At 36.9% G+C, this 27,170-nt stretch overlaps 3 protein-coding genes across 3 annotated transcripts in view; all 3 read right to left on the bottom strand.

The window, feature by feature from the left end:
- Positions 1 to 13,004, bottom strand: part of LOC109155688 (G-type lectin S-receptor-like serine/threonine-protein kinase At4g27290) — a 34,384-nt gene extending 21,380 nt beyond the window's left edge. The window contains exons 1-6 of the mRNA XM_019303308.1: positions 11,684 to 13,004; positions 11,074 to 11,211; positions 10,644 to 10,807; positions 4,552 to 4,762; positions 4,208 to 4,445; positions 3,946 to 4,008 (exon numbers count right to left, since the gene is read on the bottom strand). Of these exons, the coding sequence (XP_019158853.1) occupies positions 3,946 to 4,008; positions 4,208 to 4,445; positions 4,552 to 4,762; positions 10,644 to 10,807; positions 11,074 to 11,211; positions 11,684 to 13,004 (2,135 nt within the window). The remainder of the gene's footprint in view (positions 1 to 3,945; positions 4,009 to 4,207; positions 4,446 to 4,551; positions 4,763 to 10,643; positions 10,808 to 11,073; positions 11,212 to 11,683) is intronic.
- LOC109156049 (cysteine-rich receptor-like protein kinase 7) overlaps positions 1 to 23,342 on the bottom strand; it is a 24,957-nt gene extending 1,615 nt beyond the window's left edge. The window contains exon 1 of the mRNA XM_019303830.1: positions 23,298 to 23,342. The gene's annotated coding sequence lies outside the window, so the exon portion shown is untranslated. The remainder of the gene's footprint in view (positions 1 to 23,297) is intronic.
- On the bottom strand, positions 22,726 to 27,170 carry LOC109155687 (receptor-like serine/threonine-protein kinase SD1-8). Its single transcript, XM_019303307.1, has 8 exons — positions 25,832 to 27,170; positions 24,539 to 24,577; positions 24,382 to 24,504; positions 24,108 to 24,253; positions 23,783 to 23,993; positions 23,448 to 23,685; positions 23,135 to 23,285; positions 22,726 to 23,034 (listed from the first exon to the last, which is right to left on the bottom strand). Exons 1-8 carry the CDS (start codon positions 27,168 to 27,170, stop codon positions 22,726 to 22,728), a joined length of 2,556 nt encoding a protein of 851 aa, XP_019158852.1.

Here is a 27,170-nt window from a genome sequence, read left to right as displayed (position 1 = left end):
TTAATCGATATATATGGTGTCAAAACGGAAAATTTTCTCTGATCTACAAGACTACAACTAAACTACCTGTTATTTTCAATGCTGCTCTTCTCCTTTTGTAACAGACGCAGAAAATAGTGCATGCAACTAGAGCTGCTGCAGCAACTGCAACACTAGCTATGATCGCTAGAAATTGCTTTGAGTTTGTATCTGTATGTTAACACCAAAAGAAAATTAATTAATTAAACACACACAAAAGAGCACTTCAACATTAACCATTGGGTTGTATGTGAATATAATGCTCTTCTTCCGAGTTACGAGCTAAACTACAAAAAGGAAGGAAGAAATTAAAAGACATTATATATTGCGATTCAAATGACAGTCCAATTTTAAAAGAGTGAGATATAAGACAAATTAATATATTCTTTAATACGTGTTGTCTTTCTACAAATACATATGTAACTATTTATATAGGATCATAAGCTACCCTATTACTGTGTGTTATAACTACCCATGAATCTCACTATACACTAATAATAATAACAAAAAAATGCAGCAATATTGGGTGTATCACATGCATGCATTAATTGTTATTAATTATGCACGTACCTTTGATATTTGAAAATTCAGTGGCAGCAAGTCTGATGTAAATTGTGCCTCCGTTGATATCATCTTCCCCCAACTGTTTGAGGTTCAAAAGTTGTCCCACCCAAATCCAACAATGACCACTGCTATTGCTATAAGCATAGGCGGCACAAGAGCAATTTTTGAGACATGTAGACTCACATTCTGCCTGGGTCTCAGCAGCTGTGATGTTTTGAGGATGTCTTGGCAATCTCACGTTTGGATACATTATGAACCTGTCCACGTCCATATCCTCTTCTTCGTAATTATTACTTCCACTACACTTCAAACTGGTGTTCCTAACACAGCCGCCAGAGAATTCATTGAATAATCTCCACTCTCTTTCTGACTTGTACTTGAAACCTTGCAAGCAAACACAAACGGTGGTAGAGTTGTCATTGCAGATGCCGAATGGGCCGCAATACGCATAAACGTCGCATTCTTGTGGCGGGTTAAAATCGGTGGGCATCCACACCTTTTGAGCTTCCGACCACACTAGTGTCTTCTCTTGCCCATTTACGTCGAGTATGTGTCTGCCTATGACGGACGGGTGTAGCACATTGTAACTCACGTAAATCTCATTTTCGTTGTCCACAAAGGTGTAGTTGTGCGCAGAATTGGGCTTATATTTTTCTGCTCCGAATTTGGGTCCACTCTTCCAGTATTCCTCTGTACCGTTCCACAATTCAAATGCCACACCGCCATCACTCCCAATAGTACTAAATAGCCCGGGTGCCGGATCGTCCCTACTTTTCCACGACGTGAGCCCATATGTTGTTTGGGTGCGCTTGTTATATCCGAACTTGTTATATCGTCTCTGTCGGGTGGTCAATACTTTGCCAAAGTGGGGTTGTTGAACTGACGCCATCCTCGCTCAGAACCAAGTTTCCGCTGTCGCGAAGGGTTGCTAGAACAGAGTTTTCCTTCACCGTTGTGGCGGAAAGATTGGTTGACCACACCAAGTTTTGTGCCCCGTCTACAAGCACCAAGTCGCCGTCTAGGACTCTGAGTTTGGAGGATTTGATTGCGGAGGAGGGGATTGGGGTCACCCTATTTGCTACCCAAACTACTGTTTGAGGGGAGATGTTTTTGTACCAAATACCAATGTAATACTTGAAAGATTGACCTGGTGTGAAGAAACCCAACTCAAATCTTCCATTGGGAGAGGATATAGTTGTACCCTGAGTTATATATTTGTTTCCAGAAATTGTTTCTATTCCATGGGAAAATGGAGTATTCAGAAGAGAGATGAGTAGAATAAGGAGGCATGAAAGCACTACAAAGAAATTCATTTCCATTTCAATTCCCTGGCCTCACACAACTCTCTACTCACTAATATATATAGCGCTAAACTGACAAACAGAACAGACTTCCAATGCGTCATTAGAGTGGAATTGGAAGACTTAATTCCATAACCATTGCGTACGTGAACACGAAAGGTCGTCTTGACTTGTAATTATCTATGGTTGTGACCAAGTCCTCATCAGGCCAAATAAAGAAACAATGTTTTGCAATTATTTGCCTATCTTGCTTTGCGCCAAGTCATGGACAACCTAAGTGTAATTCAACTGAACATGAACACAGATATTAGACCTAGGAACCCTCTCACTTTGAGAGGTTACTTCCACCTGCATACTATTGTTGGTAAGATCAATCTCTAGTCATTTGCTTTCAAACTTCATCTATGTGACCAACTCAGTTGCCCATGCAAACATGGACAACTAACCTAACTTGATTTACCTCATTGTGGTCATTTATCAATTAAGGTGATACGTGTTTATTTGTGCCATTTTTTTTTATGCATATTTAAGTATAATCTTTGGTATCAGGCTATCAGCTTGGTTGCCCCCATTTTGTGGTTTGAAGGATTTTGAACAGTCTAGCCATTCACCCCATTGTTAGGTTAAGAAAATTGCTGTCCTTTCTATTTTATATATCAATTCAAATGATTGTGATTGAACATTGCATGTTGATTCAAACCACAATATACGATCATACTTGGATATTTATGGTCAAAATATTTCATTTAGGGTAGTGATTGCAAAGTTTAATTTACCTAATACACATCTCAAATAGTGATTGTGAATTTCTCTTGTCATTCAAAATAATAAAATTACATTTAATAAGTATTTTATTGTTTATATTTTTATCCCTTTACTTAGCCCATTTCATTCACATACCACCATTGAACTTGCGCGCGACTTTAGACTTAATTGTGTGATTTTATCTCTAGGTGGATCTTGTCACAAGTGAAGAATTGAAGCATCTTGAGACATTTTCAATCAAGTTTAAAGCCAAAAATACATTAGAAAAAGTTTTGAAGCGACATTGGATCAGGAGTAGTTCGCACGGGCAACCCCATGCCCATGAGACCGCCCATCTCCGGACACTTGTGTGAACAAGTTCATACCATCGCATGCGCATTGCTTGTGCTAAATATGTGTGAGTTGTTTCATTTAGAATTTGGGTTGGGGTATTATTATCTATCTACGAGATGCTCCATTTGGTAATTCTTGTATGAAGGGGAGGAAACTTAGCTATGATTCTTGATGTTTGTGAATAAATTGTACTCTTATCTTGTTGATGTGTGGCTCACAACACATACTCATTAGTTTGTGGGTCTACGCTCCTAGCAAGATTGGTATCATCAAAATCTAAGTACACTTGTTCCTAACAAATACATACAATTTGTCAATCCCCATAACTTTCAAGTATTAAATGGTGATATTATGTTCCACTTCTTGTAAAGTATAGAGTTTCCCACAGAAAATAGTAGTGGTATATTAAGAAATTAAACCAAAAAATAAAAGTAAAAATCAATGCATTCGGATAAATACAAATCGAGTTACAAACTTTTATAACGTAACATTGCATGTAGATGCCACATAACCTATAGAAAAAAAAAATAATAAATACAAAGTTGAAGACATCTAATATATATATATATATATATATATATATATATATATATATATATATATATTGATAGACACACAGAATCTAAGATTATCTTTCAAGTGCGCACTTATTGGTACAACATGGTGAAGAATATATAGCCTATCATCATTATATATAGACCTCTATCGACCTTCTTGTGTTGAAAGAGTCAGGTGGTTAGAGCAGAATTGTTCGGATGGAATAATAGAAGAGTCATTCCAAGTTTTTGTTCTTATAACAAAAACTGGTTGATTTGGTTTAGGTAGAGTCATACTTTCATCCATCAACATTAGAAGTACATCAGACATACTAGGACGATAACTTGGGTTTCCATCAACACATAACAAGCCAACATTTATACATTTCAGCACTTCACATTCCTTAGAGCATCAAATAACTCCAAAACTAAATACATCGGACTTAATTGAGAAGAGTCCACTTAGTGCATATTCAGGAGACATGTAGCCGCTTTATTATTACCATAATACACCATCCAAATTTGATGCATGAATTGTATAAAATGAAAAGCATTAATTAGTAAGTGTAAATCACCAAAATATGAACTAATTAAAATTGTTTTGATACATATGCATGCATTGCATTAATAAAGTTATGGATTGTCAATATTTACTGCATATATAATTCAAGTTAAGATAATGGTACTTACTAGGTCCCAGCAATTTTTATGGTATTCGCTTCAAATGTATTTTCAACTATCATTCTTGCTAATCCAAAGTCTGAAATTTTAGGTGTCATTTCTTCATCTAACAAAATGTTATTTGTTTTCATGTCTCTATGGATGATTCTCAATCTTGAATCATGATGGAGGTATACAAGTCCTCGAGCAATTCCCAATATGATGTCAAACCTTTTGCTCCAATCCAACAATAGGCGACGTGTTTGATCTAGATTATAGTATGGAAACAATGTAACCAATTAATTACTAATGAATTATCGATTGAATTTATCAATATATAGCTGATTAATGGAATAACAAAGATTAAAACATACCGAATATAAATGTGTCTAAACTCTTATTTGGCATATATTCGTATAGTAAGATCTTTTCCCCCGCTTGTGTGCAGTAGCCTAAAAGTTTAACCAGATTTCTATGTTGAAGCTTTGCAATTAATACAACTTTGTTCTTAAATTCTTTGATACCTTGTCTAGATTGACTTGATAATCTCTTTACTGCAATTTCTTGCCCTCCGAAAAGCATACCCTACAAAACCATTTGTATTATTAGGTATCATATAAAAGGAAAAACAACCCTAAAGGGATTGCTAAGCTAGATAATAAGCTAAGGCATATACTTAATTGCGATAACCTTATAAACTAGACCAAAACCTCCTTCTCCTAACTTATTTGCTTCTGAAAAGTTGTCCGTAGCTTCCAATATGCTATGAAAAGTAAAGAATTGGACGCCAATGACTTCATCGGTATCTTCCTCTATCACTTGATCCTTTTCATGTTCTTATAAAGTGAACAAACAAAACTATTTCAAAATCCAATTACACATTAGAAGACTCATACTATGGAATTAATCAGTATATATATACCTCTTTTACCTGTTATTTTCAATGTCGTCGTTCTCCTCCTCCTATAACAAATGTAGCAAATAGTGCATCCAAGTAGAGCTGCTGCAACAACTGCTGCACTAGCTATAGGTATGATAGCTTTGAGCTTTGAACTTGTATCTGTTAACATGAAAAGAAAATGATCGAAACACAAACAAGCTAGCTAGCTAAGCACTTCAAATTAATTACTAGCTAGTCTACTGTTATGGTTCAAGAGTGAAAAAGGTTGCAATCCATCACAATGTTACTAATTAATTAATGTGTTCCTTTAAAAAAAAAAAATTAAAAATTGCACTGAATAAACTCAGCATTGTGAGTTGTGATCTAACCGGCAAAGGACCAATACGTCTAGGTTGCCCACCAACTCAGACCGAGAATGCCAATAAGTCGCTATTCCTAGTAGTTAAATTTGTAACCTTATAATTACCAAATCAACAACATGGCCAACTTGACAAGGATTCCCTCGCCTGACTCTAGGGCCCACACGCACCGGCTCAACATGATAAAGTAAAACTAGGTAAATTATAGTAACTCAACCTCCTATTAGATGGGAGGACCAGTACTTGAAGCCCATCACTTTGGGTGTAACTCCCACAGCTACCTAGGCTTGATCATGTGTCTTTGATAAGGGTAAACATACTTTTGCAAAAGAAAAAAAAAAAAGTAACTTTAACATTCAAAGATTCAGAGGATGCAAGTCTAATGTAAATGGTGCTTCCATTGCCATCGTCTTCTCGAAAGTGTCTCAAATTGAAGAGTTCTCCAACCCAAAAGGAGCAATACCCAGTGCTATTACTATAAGCATAGGCCGTACAAGAGCAATTCTTGAGACAACTGGACTCACATTCTGCCCCACTCCCAGCCTTCATCTTTTGAGGATGCCTTGGCAATCTCATATTCCGATACATTTCGGACCTATCCATTTCCCCTAGCTTCCTGGTAATCAGAAACACCATTTCCACACTTCAAGTTGATTGTTTATTGATTGTGATATGCTCAAACAAAAAATTCAATAAACAATTCAAACAAAAAATATAATTGAATTTGAATTTTGGGGTTACCAAGCCTAACGGTCTAACTAATGACTGAGGACGCCCTAAAAAACTTCTAATCCATGAACATGAAAGGTTGTCTTGAGTCTTGACTTGTTGGAAAGACAGGTCAAATGCCAGTTAGCTGTTGTCGATCTGTCTATTTTAAGCATAATTTTCACAGCTGTTGTCGAAGTTTGAACGTAGCTTGATATCTGATCTTCTCCTAAATACTGTATACTAAATCAGTGAGCTAAATCCATGCGGGCTTCTCCCACTCATCATATGCTGGTAGGATGAATGCATTATATTGGTTAAAGTATAGGGAAGTCGCTATACAGTAATGTTAACGATACTAATACATTTTGTTAGACGTTATTATCATCGACTTGTCAAATATTTTTGTTATTTCATGTCATTGATGAAGCAATTTGATTAGTCTAGCCCTTTACCCATTTGTTGGGTTAAGAAAATTGCTTGCACGTCTATTTTATATATATAAAAAAAAAAATCTATTCTAATGATTGTGATTGATCATGTTGCTTCAACCACAAAATATGATGACCATACTCAGATATTATTAGTCTCCAAAAGGATATGAATGAGTAGTAGAGCAATGATTCTCGTATTTAAATGGTTATGAATTTAATTTTTGCCAACACTTAAAAATAAATAGTAGTTATTAAGAAAAATGACATTATTGGTTCTCATTTGTAGCCATGGTATAAATTAATATAGTCTCCTAATTATTGGCATGGCAGATTTAGTGGGGTGAATATGAACAAGAAGTGAGAACTTCCCAAAGTATATATTATGTAATATGTAATATAACTTGAATTTTTGTGGTTTACACAAATAATAATTTTGAAATTATTCACTATACAGTGATTTACACAAATAATAATTCCCAAATGTGTTTTAGGTTTAGGGTTCAGCCTTTTGGAAGAATAATTCCTAAATGTGCAACTTTATTTCCTTATATTTATGTAGTAGTCAATGTCGTGTTTTAATGACATAATAGGTCAAAGTACCTATAAAGTCCTTGTACTATAGTGTTTTGTTCAATTTAGTCCCTGTACCTTTATTCTGTTCAATTTAGTCCCTCTACTTTAAAAAGTGGTGAAACTAAGGACAATTGTCCAAATCTCATTAAAAATATGGTTTTAATTATTTATTTTAGACATACTAATTTAATATATTGGTGGTAAAAATAACTAATTTTAAATATTTATAAAGAAATATAGGAGTAAGAATATAAATATCGTTAGCGCCACGTAACCTAAGTTAGCCGTAATATTAACACTATTAACTATTGTCCTTAATTACAACATTTTTATAGTACAGGGACTAAATTGAACAAAATAAAGGTATAAGGACTAAATTGAACAAAACGTTATAGTACAGGGACCTCATAGGTACTTTGACCGACATAATACTGGACTTGACTCTCCAAGTCTCCGCTTAACAGTATTAACTATATATTAACTAAGCCTATGGCAGAGTTTGGTGAGTAATTAATGAAACCATTGGAATGTTGAAAACTTTGGTTTAAAAAGACATTTAAATTGGTGATTTTTGTTGTATAATTTTTTTGTGGGATCACATCCGATTTGGGTAGGGTCAAAGTATATTCGAATTCTCTAAGTGAGATGTTTAAGTTTGATATATTATACGCTCAAAATTGATTCTCAAACTCACTAAACGCTCTTAACACCCTTGAGAGGTAAGCAGCAAATCAACTTTAAAGAAAATGTGTATGATACATGACTTGAATTTTGGTTTTCGCTGACCCGTCCTCATTACGCTTGTACTTAAGTAAACTTCCACAGGATTACAAGAAGTCCATTCTTACCATCACTTTGAATTAGGTAATTTGAGTTGAACGTTTGTGGTTTAGGCCAATAACAATGATTTTGAACCTGTTCACCATACATAGTACTTCAAAATAATTTTGCTTATACAAAGTTCTTAAAAGTTAGTGACAAAACTAATAAAGGTACATTGAATTTGGGTAAGGACTAAGGACAACAAATCAAATTGTGACACTTACACTGTGAGAGTCAAGAGTGGATTTAGAGGAGGGCAATGGGGCCAGGTTGCCCCGCTCCTTTACCCCACCCTATTATATACATGTATATATAATTGATCTTTTAATAGAAGTAGATAATATACTATTATATCCAAAAAAAAAAAAAAAAAAAAAATTACCAAAGGTTGAGATTGTTTTGTTGGTAGTAGGTAGGCAACTTATTCTTTTAAGAGATCTAAAGATAAAAATAATAATGTAATATTTATAATGTGTTATTTGTGGTAATAATTATTTAATAAATTTAATTAATAAGAATTATATTTTGTAATTCAATAATGAAAATATTTTAAAAGAAAATCTACTTTTTAAAAATTATCTACTATCTAGTCAATATAATTTAAAAGTTTCAATTTTTTTGTCATCATATTCAAATTAATCTAGAAATCATAGAGTTTGATATAATTAAAATAGGAATAAGGGTCAAATAGGCCATCGAACTGCACACGATAAAACAATTAGGCCATTGAACCTAAAAAATCAACAATTAGGTCCCTAAACTAATCAATTTCAAACAATTCTTCCAATTTGAAGGTTTCCAACAGGTCAACAGGTCATCTCCCAAATTAATTATTTTTTTAAAAAATAAATTTTAAAAATTAATTATTTTTAAATTAAATTTAAAAAAACTGGAATCCAGCTTGAGACGACCGTCTCCGGCTGGAACCAGTTTTTTTTTTTTTTTTTTTTTTAAATTTTATAATTTAAATAATTAATTTTTAAAATTTAAATTTTAAAAAATAATTAATTTGGAAGGATGGCCTGTTGACCTGTTGGAAACCTTCAAATTGGAAGAATTGTTTGAAATTGATTATCATATTAATAAAAGTACGAATAGCATATTAATAGGGATTATATGTAATTTATTTCAACCATTTTCATATTTTACCATAAATACAGAGTACAAGACATATTAAGATTATATACAGAGCACAAGACATATTAAGATTATCATTCAAACACTGCACCTATTGCTAAAACAAAGCTTATTGAACAAACAACTTATTATATTATTATAACAAATCCCTATCGACCTTCTTGTGCTGAAAACGTCAATTGATTGGAGCACGGTTTATCAGATTCTACAGTAGTAGAATCATTGCAAATCCGATTTCTTGTAACAAAAGCTGGTTGATTTGGTTTAGGTAGATTCATACTTTCATCTGTCAACATTAAAAATACATTAGGCATGCTAGGACGATGATTTGGATCTTCTTCAACACATAACAACCCAACATTTATGCACTTCAACACTTCACATTCCGTACAGCATTCAACCAGTACTGAGTCATCTAATAAATCCATTGCATTCCCTTCATTCCATAATTTCCATGCCTGAGATAACACAGAAAATGAATAGTAAATCAAGTCAAACATAGAAAAATTGAAAAATACTATCTCATTAAGGTTTATAAGGTTTCTTCACTTACATAGCCTAAAAGGTTTGAGACTTCTTCATGCTGATAAAATGCTGTGTTTTTCTTTCCACAAATTATTTCGAGTATGATCACTCCAAAACTAAATACATCAGACTTAGTTGAGAAGAGTCCACTTAATGCATATTCAGGAGACATGTAACCACTTCATTATTACCATAACACGCAATCCAAATGTGATGCATGAATTGTACAAAATGAAAAGAAGAGTAAGTAAATCTCCAGAATATTAAGTAAATTTGTTTTGAGATATGTATTAACAAATTATGGATCTTGAAGATTTACTCCATAATTAAAGTTAAGGACTACTTACTAGGTGCCCGCAACTTTTTTGGTATTTGCTTCATATGTATTTCCAGCAACCAGTCTTGCTAATCCAAAATCTGAAATCTTAGGTGTCATTTCTTCATCTAATAAAATGTTATTTGTTTTCATGTCCCTATGAATGATTCTCAATCTTGAATCATGATGAAGATATACAAGTCCTCGAACAATTCCCAATATAATGTCAAACCTTTTGCTCCAGTCCAACCATAGTCGACGTGTTTGATCTAAATTGTGAAAACAATATAATACTATTGGAATACTTATTGAATTTATTAATATATAGTTGATCAATGGAATATCAAAGAATACAACTTACCAAATATGAAGGTGTCTAAACTCTTGTTTGGCATATATTCATATAGCAAGATCTTCTCTCCCATTTGTGTGCAGTAGCCTACAAGTTTAACGAGATTTCTGTGTTGAAGCTTTCCAATTAGTACAATTTCATTCTTAAATTCGTCAATTCCTTGTCTAGATTGACTTGATAATCTTTTTATTGCAATTTCTTGCCCATCGAGAAGCATTCCCTGAAATACCATTTTTATTTCCATTATTAGCTAGGTATTATATATGGAAAAGCAAAAACAAGCTGATGTGAAATGGATTGTTTAGCTATATATCTAAAGAGATAATTGAGTATGATAACCTTATAAACTGGACCAAAGCCTCCTTCTCCTAGCTTATTTGCTTCGGAAAAGTTGTTTGTAGCTTCCAATATGCTTTGGAAAGTGATGAGCGGTACGCCAATACCGTTCTCATCATCTGTATCTTTATCTATCGTTCCATCCATTGCGTCGTCCAATGCAAGTTCTGTAGTGAATTGAACAGAAAACGCTATTTCAAATACTCAAAGGGTGTGTTTGATAAATGACAGCTGATTGGGTTAGTAGGTTTAGCTAGTTAGTAAATTGTCACAAAAAGCTAATTAATCAAACACATTGTTTAACAAGTCAATCAGTTAATTAATAGTAGTCAAATAAGTCAAAATATTTAACTAAACATGGCCAAAATATATTTATGGTTTTAATCGATGTCAAAACGTACAGAAAATTTTCTCTGATCTACAACTAAACTACCTGTTATTTTAAATGCGGCTCTTCTCCTTTTGTAACAGACGCAGAAAATAGTGCATGCAACTAGAGCTGCTGCGGCAGCTACTGCTACACTAGCTATGATCGCTTTGAGCTTCCCCAGCCACTGCTTTGAGTTTGTATCTGTTAACACCAAATTAAAAGAAAATTAATTAATTAAACACGAAAGAAAACTTCAACATTAACCATTGGGATACATACAGCCTCAGGGTTATATGTGAATGCTCTTCTCGAGTTAAGATCCAAACTTGAGAATGTGAGGGAGAAAAAAAATACATGATTGTGCTCCGAGTGGCAACTCTAAATAATAATAATAATAATAAGAGAAAAGAATGTCTGCAGACAAATTAATATATTCTTTAGTGTTTTCTACAAATACATATGTAACTATTTATATAGGATCATAAAATTACCAACTACCTTATTACTGTGTTATAACTACCAATGAATCTCACTATACACTACTAATAATAATAATAAATGCATCAATATTATATTGGATGTATCAAGCATCTTAGTAAGCTAAAATAAACTATATATAAGCTCCTAAATAAGTTCTGTCAAATAGAGCATACTGATTATTACAGGTACTTACCTTTGATATTTGAAAATTCAGTAGCAGCAAGTCTGATGTAAATTGTGCTTCCATTGATATCATCTTCCCCCAACTGTTTGAGGTTCAAAAGTTGTCCCACCCAAATCCAACAATAACCACTACTGCTATTGCTATAAGCATAGGCGGTACAAGAGCAATTTTTGAGACATGTAGACTCACATTCTGCCTGGGTCTCAGCTGTGATGTTTTGAGGATGTCTTGGCAATCTCACGTTTGGATACATTATGAACCTGTCCACGTCCATATCCTCTTCTTGGTAATTATTAGTTCCACTACACTTCAAACTGGTGTTCCTTACACACCCACCAGAGAATTCATTGAATCTCCATTCTCTTTCTGACTTGTACTTGAAACCTTGCAAGCAAACACAAACGGTGGTAGAGTTGTGGTTGCAGATGCCGAATGGGCCGCAATACGCATAAACGTCGCATTCTTGTGGCGGTGTAACATAGGTCGGCATCCACTCCTGGGTAGCCTCAGACCACGTTAGTGACTTATCTTGCCCATTTACGTCGATTATGAATCTGCCTAAGACGGAGGGCTGTAGCAAATAGTAAGTGAAGTAAGTCTCGTTTTCGTTGTCCACAATAGTGAAGTTGAAGGACGCAGGATTGGGCTTCAAATTGCCTGCTCCGAATTTGGGTCTTCTCTCGTATTCCTCTGTGCGGTTCCACCATAAAACTCCCATGTCGCCATTGTTGACAAGATGACTATATAGCCCGGGTGCCGGATCGTCCCAACTTTTCCACGACGTGAACCCATATGTTGTTTTGGTGCGCTTGTTATATCCGAACTTGGCACCGGGCAGAAACGTGTGTGTCGGGTGGTCAAAGCTTTGCCAAAGTGGGGTTGTTGAATTCATGCCATCCTCGCTCAAAACCAAGTTTCCACTGTCTCCAAGAGTTGCTATCACAGAGTTTTGTTTCGCCGTGGTGACGCTGAGATTGGTTGACCACAACAAGTTTTGTGCCCCGTCTACAAGCACCAAGTCGCCGTCTAGGACTCTCAGTTTTGAGGATTTGATTGCGGAGGAGGGGATTGGGGTCACCCTATTTGCTACCCAAACTACTGTTTGAGGGGAGATGTTTTTGTACCAAATACCGATGTAATACTTGGAAGATTGACCTGGTGTGAAGAAACCCAACTCAAATCTTCCATTGGGAGAGGATATAGTTGTAGCCTGAGTTATATATTTGTTTCCAGAAATTGTTTCAACTCCATGGGAGAATGGAGTATTATTCAGAAGAGAGATGGGTAGAATAAGGAGGCAACAAAGCAATACAAAAGAATTCATTTCCATTTCAATTGCAATTCCCTAGTGGCCTCACACAACTCTCTACTCACTAAATATATATAGAGAGAGCTAAACTGACGAACAGATTAGAGTTCCAATGCGTCATTAGAGTGGAAGACTTCCATTGCGTACGTGAACACGAAAGTACATAGTAGATGGTCACGGCTGCTGCCTTATAGTATATATATATGCATATATGATATAATATTGAGTAAATGGAAAATTGAATCTCAATGTGTACCAATTGAGTTGGGCAAAATGGAGTACTATGATTAGACAAAACGATTTAGAACTGTTAGAAAAATTAGCTTAAAATGACATAAAATGGCATATTAAGTGGCTATTTTGTGGTACAATTATCAGTGGGGTCCATTTCTGATTTGGGTCGGGTCAAAGTGGATTCAGGTTCTTCGTAGGGAGACGAAGAGATTGATATATTGTATGCTCAAAACGGATAATGGGTGAATTTGATATTGATTCTCAAAGTAGACCCATTTGAGTTGGGAAATGAAGAGAAAATAGTGGACTTTGTCCCACATTGGTTTGGAAACAAGATTTGCCCCCCTTATATACATGAGCTCTTTTGAAGCTTGTAGAATTGTATAGCATAGAGGCTCTCTCGCGCGGGGGGATGCAAATCGAAAAGGCTTGATTCAAGTTATTGGTTCGGTTCGAGCACCTACTCTCGTGCTATAGAGGAGCAAGAGAGGTTGTGGTGCAGCGAGAGCACAACTCTCGTGCATCTGTGACCACGAGAGTAGTGCACTCTCGAGTTGCACCACAGCGCACGAGAAATGTACTCTTCTGCTTCAGGCCATGTTGAATGCTATCCCTTCTTTAGCCAACCAGTGGGGGAGAGTAGTGCACTCTCGAGTTGCACCACAGCGCACGAGAAATGTACGAGTTGCACCACAGCGCACGAGAAATGTACTCTTCTGCTTCAGGCCATGTTGAATGCTATCCCTTCTTTAGCCAACCAGTGGGGGGGGGGGGGGTTGCAAATCAAAATCCAACTAGAGGAGATTGAAAAGGCGCGAGCGCCGGCAGAGGTTGTGGTGCACCGAGAGCACAACTCTCGTGGTCACAGCTATTGGTTCGGTTCGAGCTCGTCCGGAAATCGAAAAGGCTTGATTCAAGCTATTGGTTCGGTTCGAGCACCTACTCTCGTGCTACAGAGGAGCAAGAGAGGTTGTGGTGCACCGAGAGCACAACTCTCGTGGTCACAGCTATTGGTTCGGTTCGAGCTCGTCCGGAAATCGAAAAGGCTTGATTCAAGCTATTGGTTCGGTTCGAGCACCTACTCTCGTGCTACAGAGGAGCAAGAGAGGTTGTGGTGCACCGAGAGCACAACTCTCGTGCATCTGTGACCACGAGAGTAGTGCACTCTCGGGTTGCACCACAGCGCACGAGAAATGTACTCTTCTGCTTCAAACAGCCCGCAAGGCCATGTTGAATGCTATCCCTTCCAACAGCCCTATATAAAGAGAGGTAATTCCAGTATACTTTGCTTCAAAACTTCTGCTTCTACTCTCTTCTTTAGCCAACCAGTGTTCTAAGCTTTGCTTTGTTTGCCGGGTTCCTTGTTTAGGTGCTTAAACAAGGAATCGTAGCACGTTTTATCCTGAGAAACCTAGGCTACAACGCTCCTAGCACTTGTGGGAGGTAGCAAATAAGGTTTTAACGAAAAGAACTTTGTGTTCGAACTCGTGCTAAACCTATACCCAAACACTAAACCTTTTTCCTTCCCAGATTTTCTTTTTCCCATATAATATTAATCTTTTCGTAGGATTATTATTTTTGGGATTTTTCAACCTTATTATCCAACAAGAACTACTAATACTATGATTTTTCACTCTGGCATTCTCTCGATTTCATGAGAAAAGTTTCTCTCAACCTTTCCTAAAATTCTTAGTGCTCCTTTGTTCATGTTCGCTAAGAACAATATAACTTGAGTGCTCAATTATATTATTGATAATTTATTTTATTTTTGAAAGATTGACACTACAACTTGAATTTTGGTTTCCGCTTGTACTTTTCTAATGCTCCTTTTTCAATACGCTTGCACTTTTTTAAGTAAACTTCCACAGTGAGTCCATTATCGTTCATCATTTATTCTTACCATCACTTTGAATTTTCAATAACATGTAGCATTTCTCAACCCCCATCACTTTCACGCTAGTATGAAATGGTGAAATTGTGCATATCATATTATCATCCCTTGAATTTCTCTTATTATTCCATTTGAAATGAGGATTTCAATTCCCTCAGAACCTTCGTGAATATTTCCAAAAGAATTAGGTAATTTGAGTTGAACGTTTGTGGTTTAGGCCAATAACAACGATTTTGAACCTGTTCACCATACATAGTACTTCAAAATAAATTTGCTTATAGGAAGGTCTTAAAAGTTAGTGACAAAACTACTAGAGGTACATTGATGGTAGGGATGAGAATATATTTTTTGTATATTGATCAAGAGCAGCGGATATAAAGTATATAAAGACATGAAATAGAGATCTAGTCTAATACTACTAATATAATAGAGATCTAGTCTAATACTACTAGTAGAGTCCTAATACTTCCCCTCAAGCACAAGGTTGGTAAGCCAAAACATTGAGCTTGCAACGGAGTAAATTAAAACGCACATACGAAAGAGACTTAGTAAAAATATCCGCTATCTGATCTTTGGTAGAAATAAAATTGACTTGTAATTCCTTCTTTGTGACTTTATCACGAACAAAGTGGTAGTCGATCTCAATCGGATTAGCACACAGATAAGTAGCTCCCAGATTGTCACACCAGAATTTGGGCACAGAAGGTGGCGTAAACCCGATTTCCTTCATCAGAGAGACGAGCCAAGTAACCTCTACAGAGACATCAGCCAGTCATTTGTATTCAGCCTCAGTTGAGAACGAGCCACAGTACACTGTTTTCGACAAACCCATGAGACAAGATTGGTCCCCAAAAACACAGCAAAACCACTAGTAGATTGCGATCATCAGGATTGCCAGCCCAATCCGAATCAGAATATGCATGAATATCCAGAGAATGAGAAGAATATATCTTAAGACCAAGATGTAGTGCCCCATTTACATACTGTAACACCCTCTTGAGAGCCGCCCAATCCGCAGTAGAGGGAGAGTACATGTGCTGACACAAACGATTAACTGCATAGGAAAGATCAGGCCGAGTTACCGTAAAATATTGCAGAGCACCTGCAAAGCTGCGATACTAAGTGGGATCAGCGTATGGTACCACGGCATCAGTCTCGGCCTTCGTGGTTGAAACCGGAGTGGCCACAGGCTTGCAACCAACCATACCTGCTCGTTTTAGAATATCCTTCATGTACCGTTGTTGAGACAGAAACATGCCATCAGGCAACGGAATTGTCTCAATACCCAGAAAAAACGAGGGCACACCCATATCACGAACTTTAAACTCAAGAACCAACTTGTCTATAAGAGCAGTCACATGAGCCAAATCAGAACCCATAACCAAAATATCATCCACATAAACTAGAAAATATAGACGAGTATTGCCATGTGAATATATAAATAAAGAGACATCCGTCTTGGAAGGTGAGAAACCAACAAAAACCAGAAAATCATGCAAATGAGTGAACCAAGCACAGGGAGCTTGCTTAAGCCCATATAAAGAACGTTGAAGGAGACAACCGTGCCCGGGCATCGTTTTGTCTTCATAGCCAGGGGCTGGCGCATATAAACCGTCTCAGCGAGATTGCCATTTAGGAAAGCATTGTGTATGTCTAACTGTCGAATAGTCCATCCACGAGAAATAGCTAAGGATAAAAGAAGACGTGTCGTAGTCGGTTTTTAACCACGGGACTAAAGGTCTCAAAGAAATCCTCACCAGCAACCTGATTGAATCCCTTGGCAACCAAACGAGCCTTGTAACGCTCAATCAAACCATCAGCTTTCCTCTTAGTTCTAAACACCTACTTACAGCCAACCACATTCATACCTGATTTAAAAGGAACAAGCCGCCATGTATTGTTGTGCACCAAGGCATTAAATTCCAAATCCATTGCATCTCGCCATTCGGGAAATTTGACCGCTTGAGTAAAACAGGTAGGCTCAGTAGTGACGTCAGTAGATAAAGCAACATGGTCATGCATTCCCGAGCTCCACATCTTCATCGTATGAGACCGAACGGGCGAGGGCCCAGGACGGGATCGACCACGGGGTCGTCCCCTCGGCCGAGCAGGTGGCTGGTCCGTGACTGTTCGCTCGGACTCGGTCATGGACGGCTCGGCAGAAACGGGCTGCTGGCGGCGTGGCTCGGGTCTGGTTATGGGCACGGCAGGAGGATCAAAGGTCGAGACAGCACTCGGCTCACCAGGAGGCACAACCGGCGCAACACCCCATGGCTCCGGGCGTGGTGCGGGTACCTGTGAATCAACAGAAGCAACAAAAGGAAAGACAGTCTCATCGAATCGCACATGGTGACAGATAAAAACCTTGTTAGTGTATAAACAACAATAGCCACGAAAAGACGGAGGATATCCTAGAAATACACAAGGAGACGACCAAAAATGCAGTTTGTTGCGATTATAGGGCCGCAGATTAGGAAAACACAGACACCCAAAACCCCGTAAATATGAGTAAGAGGGCGAAGACCGATGCAAGAGGTAGTGAGGAGACTTATCAGACAAGACACGAGTTGACATTTTATTGATAAGATACACAGCAGTTTCGAAGGCATAATCCCAGAAACGAGACGGAACAGAGGATTGGGCCATTAGCGCCAGTCCCGTTTCGACAACATGGCGATGTTTGCATTCTACTCTGCCGTTTTGTTCATGAGTATACGCACAGGACTGCCTGTGACGAATACCTAATGACGCGAGAGTCGAACCAAGCTTTTTGTATTCTCCCCCTAAATCAGACTAAAAAGACAGAATTTTACAAGAGAAGGAGCGTGCAACAAGTGACCGAAACTTATCAAATATCGCATATAAATCAGACTTAGCTCGCATAGGATAATACCACACATAACGAGTGTAATCATCCACAAATAATACAAAATATTTAAAGCCATTTGCAGAAAATATCGGCGCAGGGCCCCAAATATATGAATATATTAATTCTAAAGGATGCGAACTGGTACATTCAACACGCGATAAAGGAAAACGAGACGAATTGCCTAATTGACAAGAGGAACAAATATTGGGTAAATCACTGGAATCAAACGAACTAAGACTAGAAGAGGCTAAAACATGACGCAGGACCCGAGAGTGTGGATGCCCAAGCCGCATATGCCAAACGAAAGAGGACCGTGTAGCACCGAAAGCAGCGGGAGCCGGACGCGAGGCAGGCCAGACATATAAACCCCCGGACGCATGCCCCTTAAAAAGAGTGTTCCTGGTTTGAATGTCCTTCACAAAGAAATACGAAGGGTGAAACTCAAAAAAGACATTACTTTCTTTAGCAAAACGCTGAACAGATAATAACGAAGAAGATAAACCAGGAACATGCAAAACATCAGACATACGAAACGACCTAGAATTAGTGGCTAACGAAGTAGAACCAACAGTAACAATAGGCAAACCTGTACCATTGCCGACCCGAAGTGTCTCCGAACCATCATATGTAGTAGAGGACGTCAATAAGGTGGGATCAGGGGTAGCATGATTTGTGGCACCAGTGTCGGGAAACCACTGATGAGAGTCGTCTATAGGACCATCCACACCAGAAACGACAACATTCGCCTGAGGCTCTGGATCAGGAGTGAAACGACACCAACACGTCGTAGCTATATGCCCTTGCTTGTTGCAAATCTGACACCGAGGGCCTGAGTTGGACCGCCCCCGGCCACGACCATCGCGCCCCCTGCCGTGACCGCCACCACCTCGGTTTTGCGGACTGCCACCGCGGCCGCCGTGACCCCCACGGCTTACAGCCAAGGCTGCCAGTGCGCCGAGAGCCGCACCGTCGTCCGAACAGATCCACTCCTGTGAAACAAGAAAATCCGCAACCTCCGGGAGGGGAACAGGCGCACCATGGGCTAGGGTTGCCACCAACGATCGGAACTCCGGGCGTAAACCGCGAAACACATAAATTTTGATCATCCAACTTAACATGACAGCCGGCGAGGGCCAATTCATCAATTAATATCTAGGCACGACCAAGGTAATAAGATATTGAGGAATCACCTTGACGGAGCCGCTGAAGTTCGTCGAGTAGTCGGAGTGCACGAGAGCGGATAGACGAACCTAGGGTTTGTTCGATTACCTGCCAAAGCTGCCTAGAGGTCCCCTTGCCGACGACGAAACGAAGAGTTTCCTCGAACAAAGAGGAGATGAGCATGGAGAGGATGACCTTGTCTTGCCGACGCCAAGCGAGCTACCGGGCGGGGAGATCGGAAACCGCCGCTGGGGCGCTGTCCGTGGTTGACGTTAGGGCCGGCGATGCCGTCGGTAAGGGTGTTGTACCATCAACAAACCCTAGAAGCCCTTGGCCTTCAAGAAACGGAAGCATCTGAGTTCGCCAGAATAGATAATTTCGGGAGGTCAACTTTAAAGAAACGAAGTGATGAGCCGATGATAGGCTACCACTCGCAGGCATCGTAGGAATCTCGGTAACGGTCCGTTCAGAAGAACCAAGAACAGAGCCGTCATTAACACCGACGTTTTCCATGAGAGAAAACCTAGCTGATACCAGGTGAGAATATATTTTCTGTATATTGATCAAGAGCAGCGGATACAAAGTATATAAAGACATGAAATAGAGATCTAGTCTAATACTACTAATATAATAGAGATCTAGTCTAATACTACTAGTAGAGTCCTAATAGTAGGTAAGGACTAAGGACACAAAATCAAATTGACAATCGTAGTGTAAAAGTTAAAAGTAGATTCAAAGGAGGACAATGGGCCCAAATTGCCCTGCTCCTCTTACCCCACCCTATATATATATATATATATATATATATATATATATATATATATATAGAGAGAGAGAGAGAGAGAGAAAAGATGTTTTAATAGAAGTAAATAATATACTATTATACAAAAAAAAAATACAAAAATGTTGAGATTTCTTAGTTGGTACTTGGTAGTAGGTATGCATCTTATCTTATTCTTTTAAGAAATATCAAAACTTGTTGATTACACTCTATTTGATAATTTTTTATATTTTTATAATAATTGTGATATTTATAATGAGGGTGTTTGGTAAATAACTATTAGCTTATATAGTTGTTAGTTGATTGAGCTAGTGTGTTTGACTAGTTGATAATATAATATTAATTGATTATAGAAAAGTGTTTGGTATATTAGTTATTAGCTGATAGCTGATTACAAGCATGCAAAATGACTTTTTTAAAAAAATGGATCAAAAAAGCTGGTTTAAGCAACTTTTTAAAATTTAGCATTTTTAGAGCAATAAGCTATTACAAAAAGATAATTAATTAAACACCCATATTAATTGTTTAACCAAGTCAAAAAGCTAATGGTGGTCAAATAAGTCTGATAAGTGCATTTGTGTCTATATTTTTACCCCTTCTTGAACCCATTTTATTTGTGAATTCCTTAAAAAGTTGTGTGAATTGTGACTAAGTTATGTTGGTTTTATTTCAAGGTGCAATCATTCACAACAAGTGAGAAATTCAATGATTTTTGGAAAGATCCTAACAATTCTTGGACCAATAGATCAATCAAAGAGTTTGGAATGCATTTAAGAATTTCAAGAGTACCGTACTGCCTCCCGTACGCCCATCCATCAGCCCATCCAAGATCTGAAAAAAGAAGCAGGTGGCGTACGCCCTGCCGTACGCCCGTACGCATGCCAGTACGACCATTCCAGTGTTCACTGGAATTGCACCCAAAATGGTACTGCCTGACGTACGCCCATCTCTGAGGGCGTCCCACTGTGTTCTGCTCTATTTAGGCGCGTTTTTGGGCCATTTCAACTCGGTTTTGACCCATGGTTGAGCCCTAGCTTCTCTCTTTCACTTCCTTTCATATTGTAGTGTTAGATTAGGTTTAGATTTAGGTTTCTTAACATTTCTCAAGCTTGTAATCAAGGATTCAATACTTGGATTCCAAGATTCATCATCCATTTCTTAGTGAAGTTTTCTTCTCCCTTTTATCTCTTTATCTTGTAATGTTTATGCTTTACATTTATGTTTTTGTGTTCTTTATGCTATTGAATCATGAGTAGTTAGTTTATGGACTTGAGTTAGGGTTGTATTATCTATCTTGATGCTTGATTTGTGATTATTGCAAAAAAGGGGAAGAACACCAACATAGGGTTCGTGTGTTTATGAAGGTGTTGTGTTTATATCTTGTTAATGTTTGATGTACACATTCATTAGCTTGTTTTTGGAGGATTCCTTGCCTCAACTAGAGTTGGGTGATGAATCCAAGCCACCCCTTACATAGACCCGATTTCTTCCTACGAAAATAGAGGAAATTGGGGGCTTTAGATGTTTTGTGTGCTTGATGGGCTTGGAATTGATTCACCACGAAAGTGGAGCAATTTCTTGTTCTAATCCTTGTTTATTAATCAAGAGAATGGTTCGTAGACTAGGATACCTACGTGCATTCCCGCTTGATTCCTTAGTTACTTGTTCTCCCTAATCCCTTAGGTTGTTAAAGCATCTAGATGATAATGCTCCCTAGCTTGAGTCCTATTTCTTTATTTCGTGTTTACATCTTGTTCATATGTGCTCGTGTTATTTTGTTTAGTTACCGTAGTCTTAACTTCGTTATGATTTGCTTAGCTTCTTGTTGGTTTCCTTATGCTAGTGTCTAGTTTATTGTGATTGCATATTGCGTGCCATATCCCCCAATCCCCTGAGGACGACATAACACACCCGAGCTCACATCTTATTTTTGCTACATCAAAGTCAAAATTAACTGATAAACTAACAATGTTACCAAACATAACCAATGCATTATTTGTGGTAATAATCATTTAAATTGATGATTTAATTAATACAAAATATGTTTTTTAATTAAATTATGAAACTATTTTAAAAGAAAATCTACTTTTTATGAACTATCTACTATCTAGTCAATGTAATTTAAAATTTTTAATTGTGTATCATCTATTCAAATTAATTTAGAAATGCGTAGAGTTGATCTAATTAACATATAAAGTATTTATGAATATCATATTAATAAAAGTGATTACGAATAGAACATTAATAGGGATTAATGGATTATATGCAATTTATTCCAACCATTTCAAATTTTACATTTTTACTATAAATGCTTTTTTATCATGTTTTGAAGTTTTTTAAGTTTTCACCCCTACTTAATCGTATTTCCAGATCCACCTCCCGTGAGAGTTACACCCAATGTGGTGGCCTCCTTAAGGGTACCAGACACTGATTTTCCTACTTAATTCGATACTCAGTGACCATGACTTATCTCTTCGCTATCTTGTTAAGTCATGATGTGCGGACGTACGCTAAGAGCCAGAGAATTTCACCTCGACAAGAAGTTAAACAAATATATGCATATTGCATATAACATATGTATTAAAGTGGATTGCTAAACAAGTTACAAATATCCAATTTAATAGCTTGTAAATGACGAAACAACTTCTCTATAGAAAAATAAATACAAAGTAGAAAATATAATAAAATTATCTTTCAAACAGTGCACCTATTGCTAAAACAAAGCTCATAAAACAAACAATTTATTATGTTATTATTATTATTATTATTATTATTATTATTATTATTATTATTATTATATATATCCCTATCGACCTTCTTGTGCTGAAAAAGTAAGTTGATTGGAGCACGGTTTATCAGATTCTATAGTAGAGGGGTCATTGCAAATCCGATTTCTTGTAACAAAAGCTGGTTGATATGGTTTAGGTAGATTCATACTTTCATCTGTCAACATTAGAAATACAGTAGGCATGCTAGGACGACGATTTGGATCTTCTTCAACACATAACAACCCAACATTTATGCACTTCAACACTTCACATTCCTTACAGCATCCAACCAGTACTGAGTCATCTAATAAATCCATTGCATTCCCTTCATTCCATAATTTCCATGCCTGAGATAACACAAGAAAAAGAATAGTACGTAAAACAAGTCAAACATAGTAAAATTTAAAAATACTAACTCATTAAGGTTTATAAGGTTTCTTCACTTACATAGCCTAAAAGGTTTGAGACTTCTTCATGCTGATAAAATGCTGTGTTTTTCATTCCACAAATTATTTCAAGTATGATCACTCCAAAACTAAATACATCAGACTTAGTTGAGAAGAGTCCACTTAGTGCATATTCAGGAGACATGTAACCACTTCATTATTACCACGCAATCCAAATATGATGCATGAATTGTACAAAATGAAAAGAAAAGTAAATCTCCAAAATATTAAGTAAAATTGTTTAGAGATATATATTTAAAAAATTATGGATCTGGAAGATTTACTCCATAAAATTCAAGTTAAAGACTACTTACTAGGTGCCTGCAACTTTTTTGGTATTTGCTTCAAATGTATTTCCAGCAACCAGTCTCGCTAATCCAAAATCTGAAATCTTGGGTATCATTTCTTCATCTAATAAAATGTTATTTGTTTTGATGTCCCTATGAATGATTCTCAATCTTGAATCATGATGAAGATATACAAGTCCTCGAACAATTCCCAATATAATGTCAAACCTTTTGCTCCAATCCAACAATAGTCGACGTGTTTGATCTAAATTGTGAAAACGATATAATGTACCCAGTTACTATTGGAATACGTACTGATTGAATTTATTAATATATAGTTGATCAATGGAATACCATCTTACCAAATATGAAGATGTCTAAACTCTTGTTTGGCATATATTCATATAGCAAGATCTTTTCTCCCACTTGTGTGCAGTAACCTATAAGTTTAACGAGATTTCTGTGTTGAAGCTTTCCAATTAGTACAACTTCATTCTTAAACTCGTTGATTCCTTGACTGGATTGACTTGATAATCTTTTTATTGCAACTTCTTGCCCATCAAGAAGCATACCCTGAAATACCATTATTTCCATTATTAGGTATTATATATGGAAAAGCAAAAACATGCTGATGTGAAATGGATTGTTTAGCTATATATCTAATGAGAGATTGAATTGACTGATAACCTTATAAACCGGACCAAAGCCTCCTTCTCCTAACTTATTTGCATCGGAAAAGTTGTTTGTAGCTTCCAATATGCTTTGGAAAGTGATGAGCGGGACGCCAATGCCGTTCTCATCATCATCTGTATCTTCATCTATCGTTTCATCCACTGCAAAAGTTATGAAGTGAATTAAACAGAAAACGCTATTTCAAATACTCAGAATATATAATTATGGTTTTAATCGATGTCAAAACGGAAAATTATATTTTCTCTGATCTACAACTAAATTAAATTACCTGTTATTTTCAATGCGGCTCTTCTCCTTTTGTAACAGACGCAGAAAATAGTGCATGCAACTAGAGCTGCTGCAGCAACTGCAACACTAGCTATGATCGCTAGAAATTGCTTTGAGTTTGTATCTGTATGTTAACACCAAAAGAAAATTAATTAATTAATTAAACACAAAAGAGCACTTCAACATTAACCATTGTGATACAACCTCAGGGTTGTATGTGAATATAATGATCTTCTTCCGAGTTACGAGCTAAACTACAGAAAGGAAGAAAGAAATTAAAAGACATTATATATTGTGCTTCAAGTGATAGTCCAACTCTAAAAGAGTGAGATGACAGACAAATTAATATATTCCTCAATACCTGTTGTCTTTCTACAAATACATATGTAACTATTTATATAGGATCATAGACTACTTCATTAGGGCATCCTCAATAGTTGAGAATTTTATCCCAGATTTTTGTGGGCTCCAACATCCACCTCATCATCCAGTATCTCACTCGATCACAAAATCTCTTCTTCCCATTAATTTTTAACTTTTCCACAACTTTTTGTGGACCCACCATTTTATCTCTATATTTTAATTATTTCTTTATTTATTTGATTTATAAATTTATAATTTTATCATAAAAATAAATGAATTGCATACAATCAAAGATTTTGGAATACAAAAACTCTACAAAAGTCATTTAAAATCCATCACTTTAAAAGTATTTAGAAGTCTTGACTGAATACACCCCCATTAGTTGTTATTCAAAATGTTGGATAACAACGAATATTAACATGCAAATAAAAAAAATGATATTTATTTATTTTACTCCAGAAAAAGATATATAGAAAGAAAATTAAAACATACAACTACAAAAATTTATGTTATAATGCTCTCTATAGCATCCACCATCAGCATAAAAATTGCAAGCTTTCATTTCCAAACTTATAATTAAAATAAATATAGTAAATAAAATTTAAAAAAATAAAAATTGGAAGTAGAATGTGTGAAAGATGTTCTATTTATTTTTTTGAGAATAAAATAATAATTATTAAAAATAAAAATAAATATTTTCAAAAAAAAAAAAGAAAAACAATAAAAAAAAAAAAAGTAAAATAATCTACTGTGTTGCAACAGCACAAAAAGGGCCGAAAATGGCCAAAAGTAATTAATTTCAAAGTGGCCGCCAACTCTCTGAAATGCCCGTTAGGCTGAAGGGTGAGACGCACTTGCGCGTCTCACCCTTTATTTATTTTATTTTATTTTTTTATTTCTGATTTGAATTTTTATTTTGCAGGAAAAAGATTTGCTGAAAATTTGACTTTCTCATTTGTCAAAATCCAATACAAGTAAATTTTACTATTCTAAAATGTGGCAAGATTCCCTTATTGAGGATACCCTTTATAACTACCCATGAATCTCACTATACACCAATAAAGGATGTATCACATGCATGCATTAATTGTTATTAATTATGTACGTACCTTTGATATTTGAAAATTCAGTGGCAGCAAGTCTGATGTAAATTGTGCTTCCATTGATATCATCTTCCCCCAACTGTTTGAGGTTCAAAAGTTGTCCCACCCAAATCCAACAATGACCACCACTGCTATTGCTATAAGCATAGGCGGTACAAGAGCAATTTTTGAGACATGTAGACTCACATTCTGTCTGGGTCTCAGCTGTGATGTTTTGAGGATGTCTTGGCAATCTCACGTTTGGATACATTATGAAGCTGTCCACGTCCATATCCTCTTCTTGGTAATTATTAGTTCCACTACACTTCAAACTGGTGTTCCTTACACAGCCGCCAGAGAATTCATTGAATAATCTCCACTCTCTTTCTGACTTGTACTTGAAACCTTGCAAGCAAACACAAACGGTGGTAGAGTTGTCGTTGCAGAAGCCAAATGGGCCGCAATATGCATAAACGTCGCATTTTTGCAGCGGTTGAACATAGGTCATCATCCACTCCTGGGTAGACTCAGACCACGTTAGCTGCTTCTCCCGCCCATCTACCTGGATTACGTGTCTGCCTATCAAGGACGGGTTTAGCAAATTATAAGTAAAGTAAGTCTGGTTTTCGTTGTCCACGACGGTGAAGTTGAACAGAGGATTGGGCTTCAAAGAAGGATTAGTGTCTGTTCCGAATTTGTGTCCACTTCTCCCGTATTCCTCTGTGCGGTTCCACAATAAAAATCCCATGTCGCCGTTATTGTCAAGACTATATAGCCCGGATGCCGGATCGTCCCAACTTTTCCACGACGTGAACCCATATGTTGTTTTGGTTCGCTTGTTATACCCAAACTTGGCACCGGGAAGATGTGTGTCTGTCGGGTGCTCAAAGCTTTGCCAAAGTGGGGTTGTTGAATTCATGCCATCCTCGCTCAAAACCAAGTTTCCGCTGTCCCGAAGAGTTGCTAGAACAGAGTTTCGCTTCACCGTGGTGACGGAGAGATTGGTTGACCACACCAAGTTTTGTGCCCCGTCTACAAGCACCAAGTCGCCGTCTAGGACTCTGAGTTTGGAGGATTTGATTGCGGAGGAGGGGATTGGGGTCACCCTATTTGCTACCCAAACTACTGTTTGAGGGGAGATGTTTTTGTACCAAATACCAATGTAATACTTGGAAGATTGACCTGGTGTGAAGAAACCCAACTCAAATCTTCCATTGGGAGAGGATATAGTTCTACCCTGAGTTATATATTTGTTTCCAGAAATAATTGTTTCTACTCCATGGGAGAATGGAGTATTCAGAAGAATAAGGAGGCAAGAAAGCACTACAAAGAAATTCATTTCCAT

Source organism: Ipomoea nil, unplaced genomic scaffold (assembly GCF_001879475.1).
Source record: "Ipomoea nil cultivar Tokyo-kokei standard unplaced genomic scaffold, Asagao_1.1 scaffold2704, whole genome shotgun sequence".
NCBI lineage: Eukaryota > Viridiplantae > Streptophyta > Magnoliopsida > Solanales > Convolvulaceae > Ipomoea > Ipomoea nil.
This window is presented reverse-complemented; position numbering and strand designations above follow the sequence as displayed.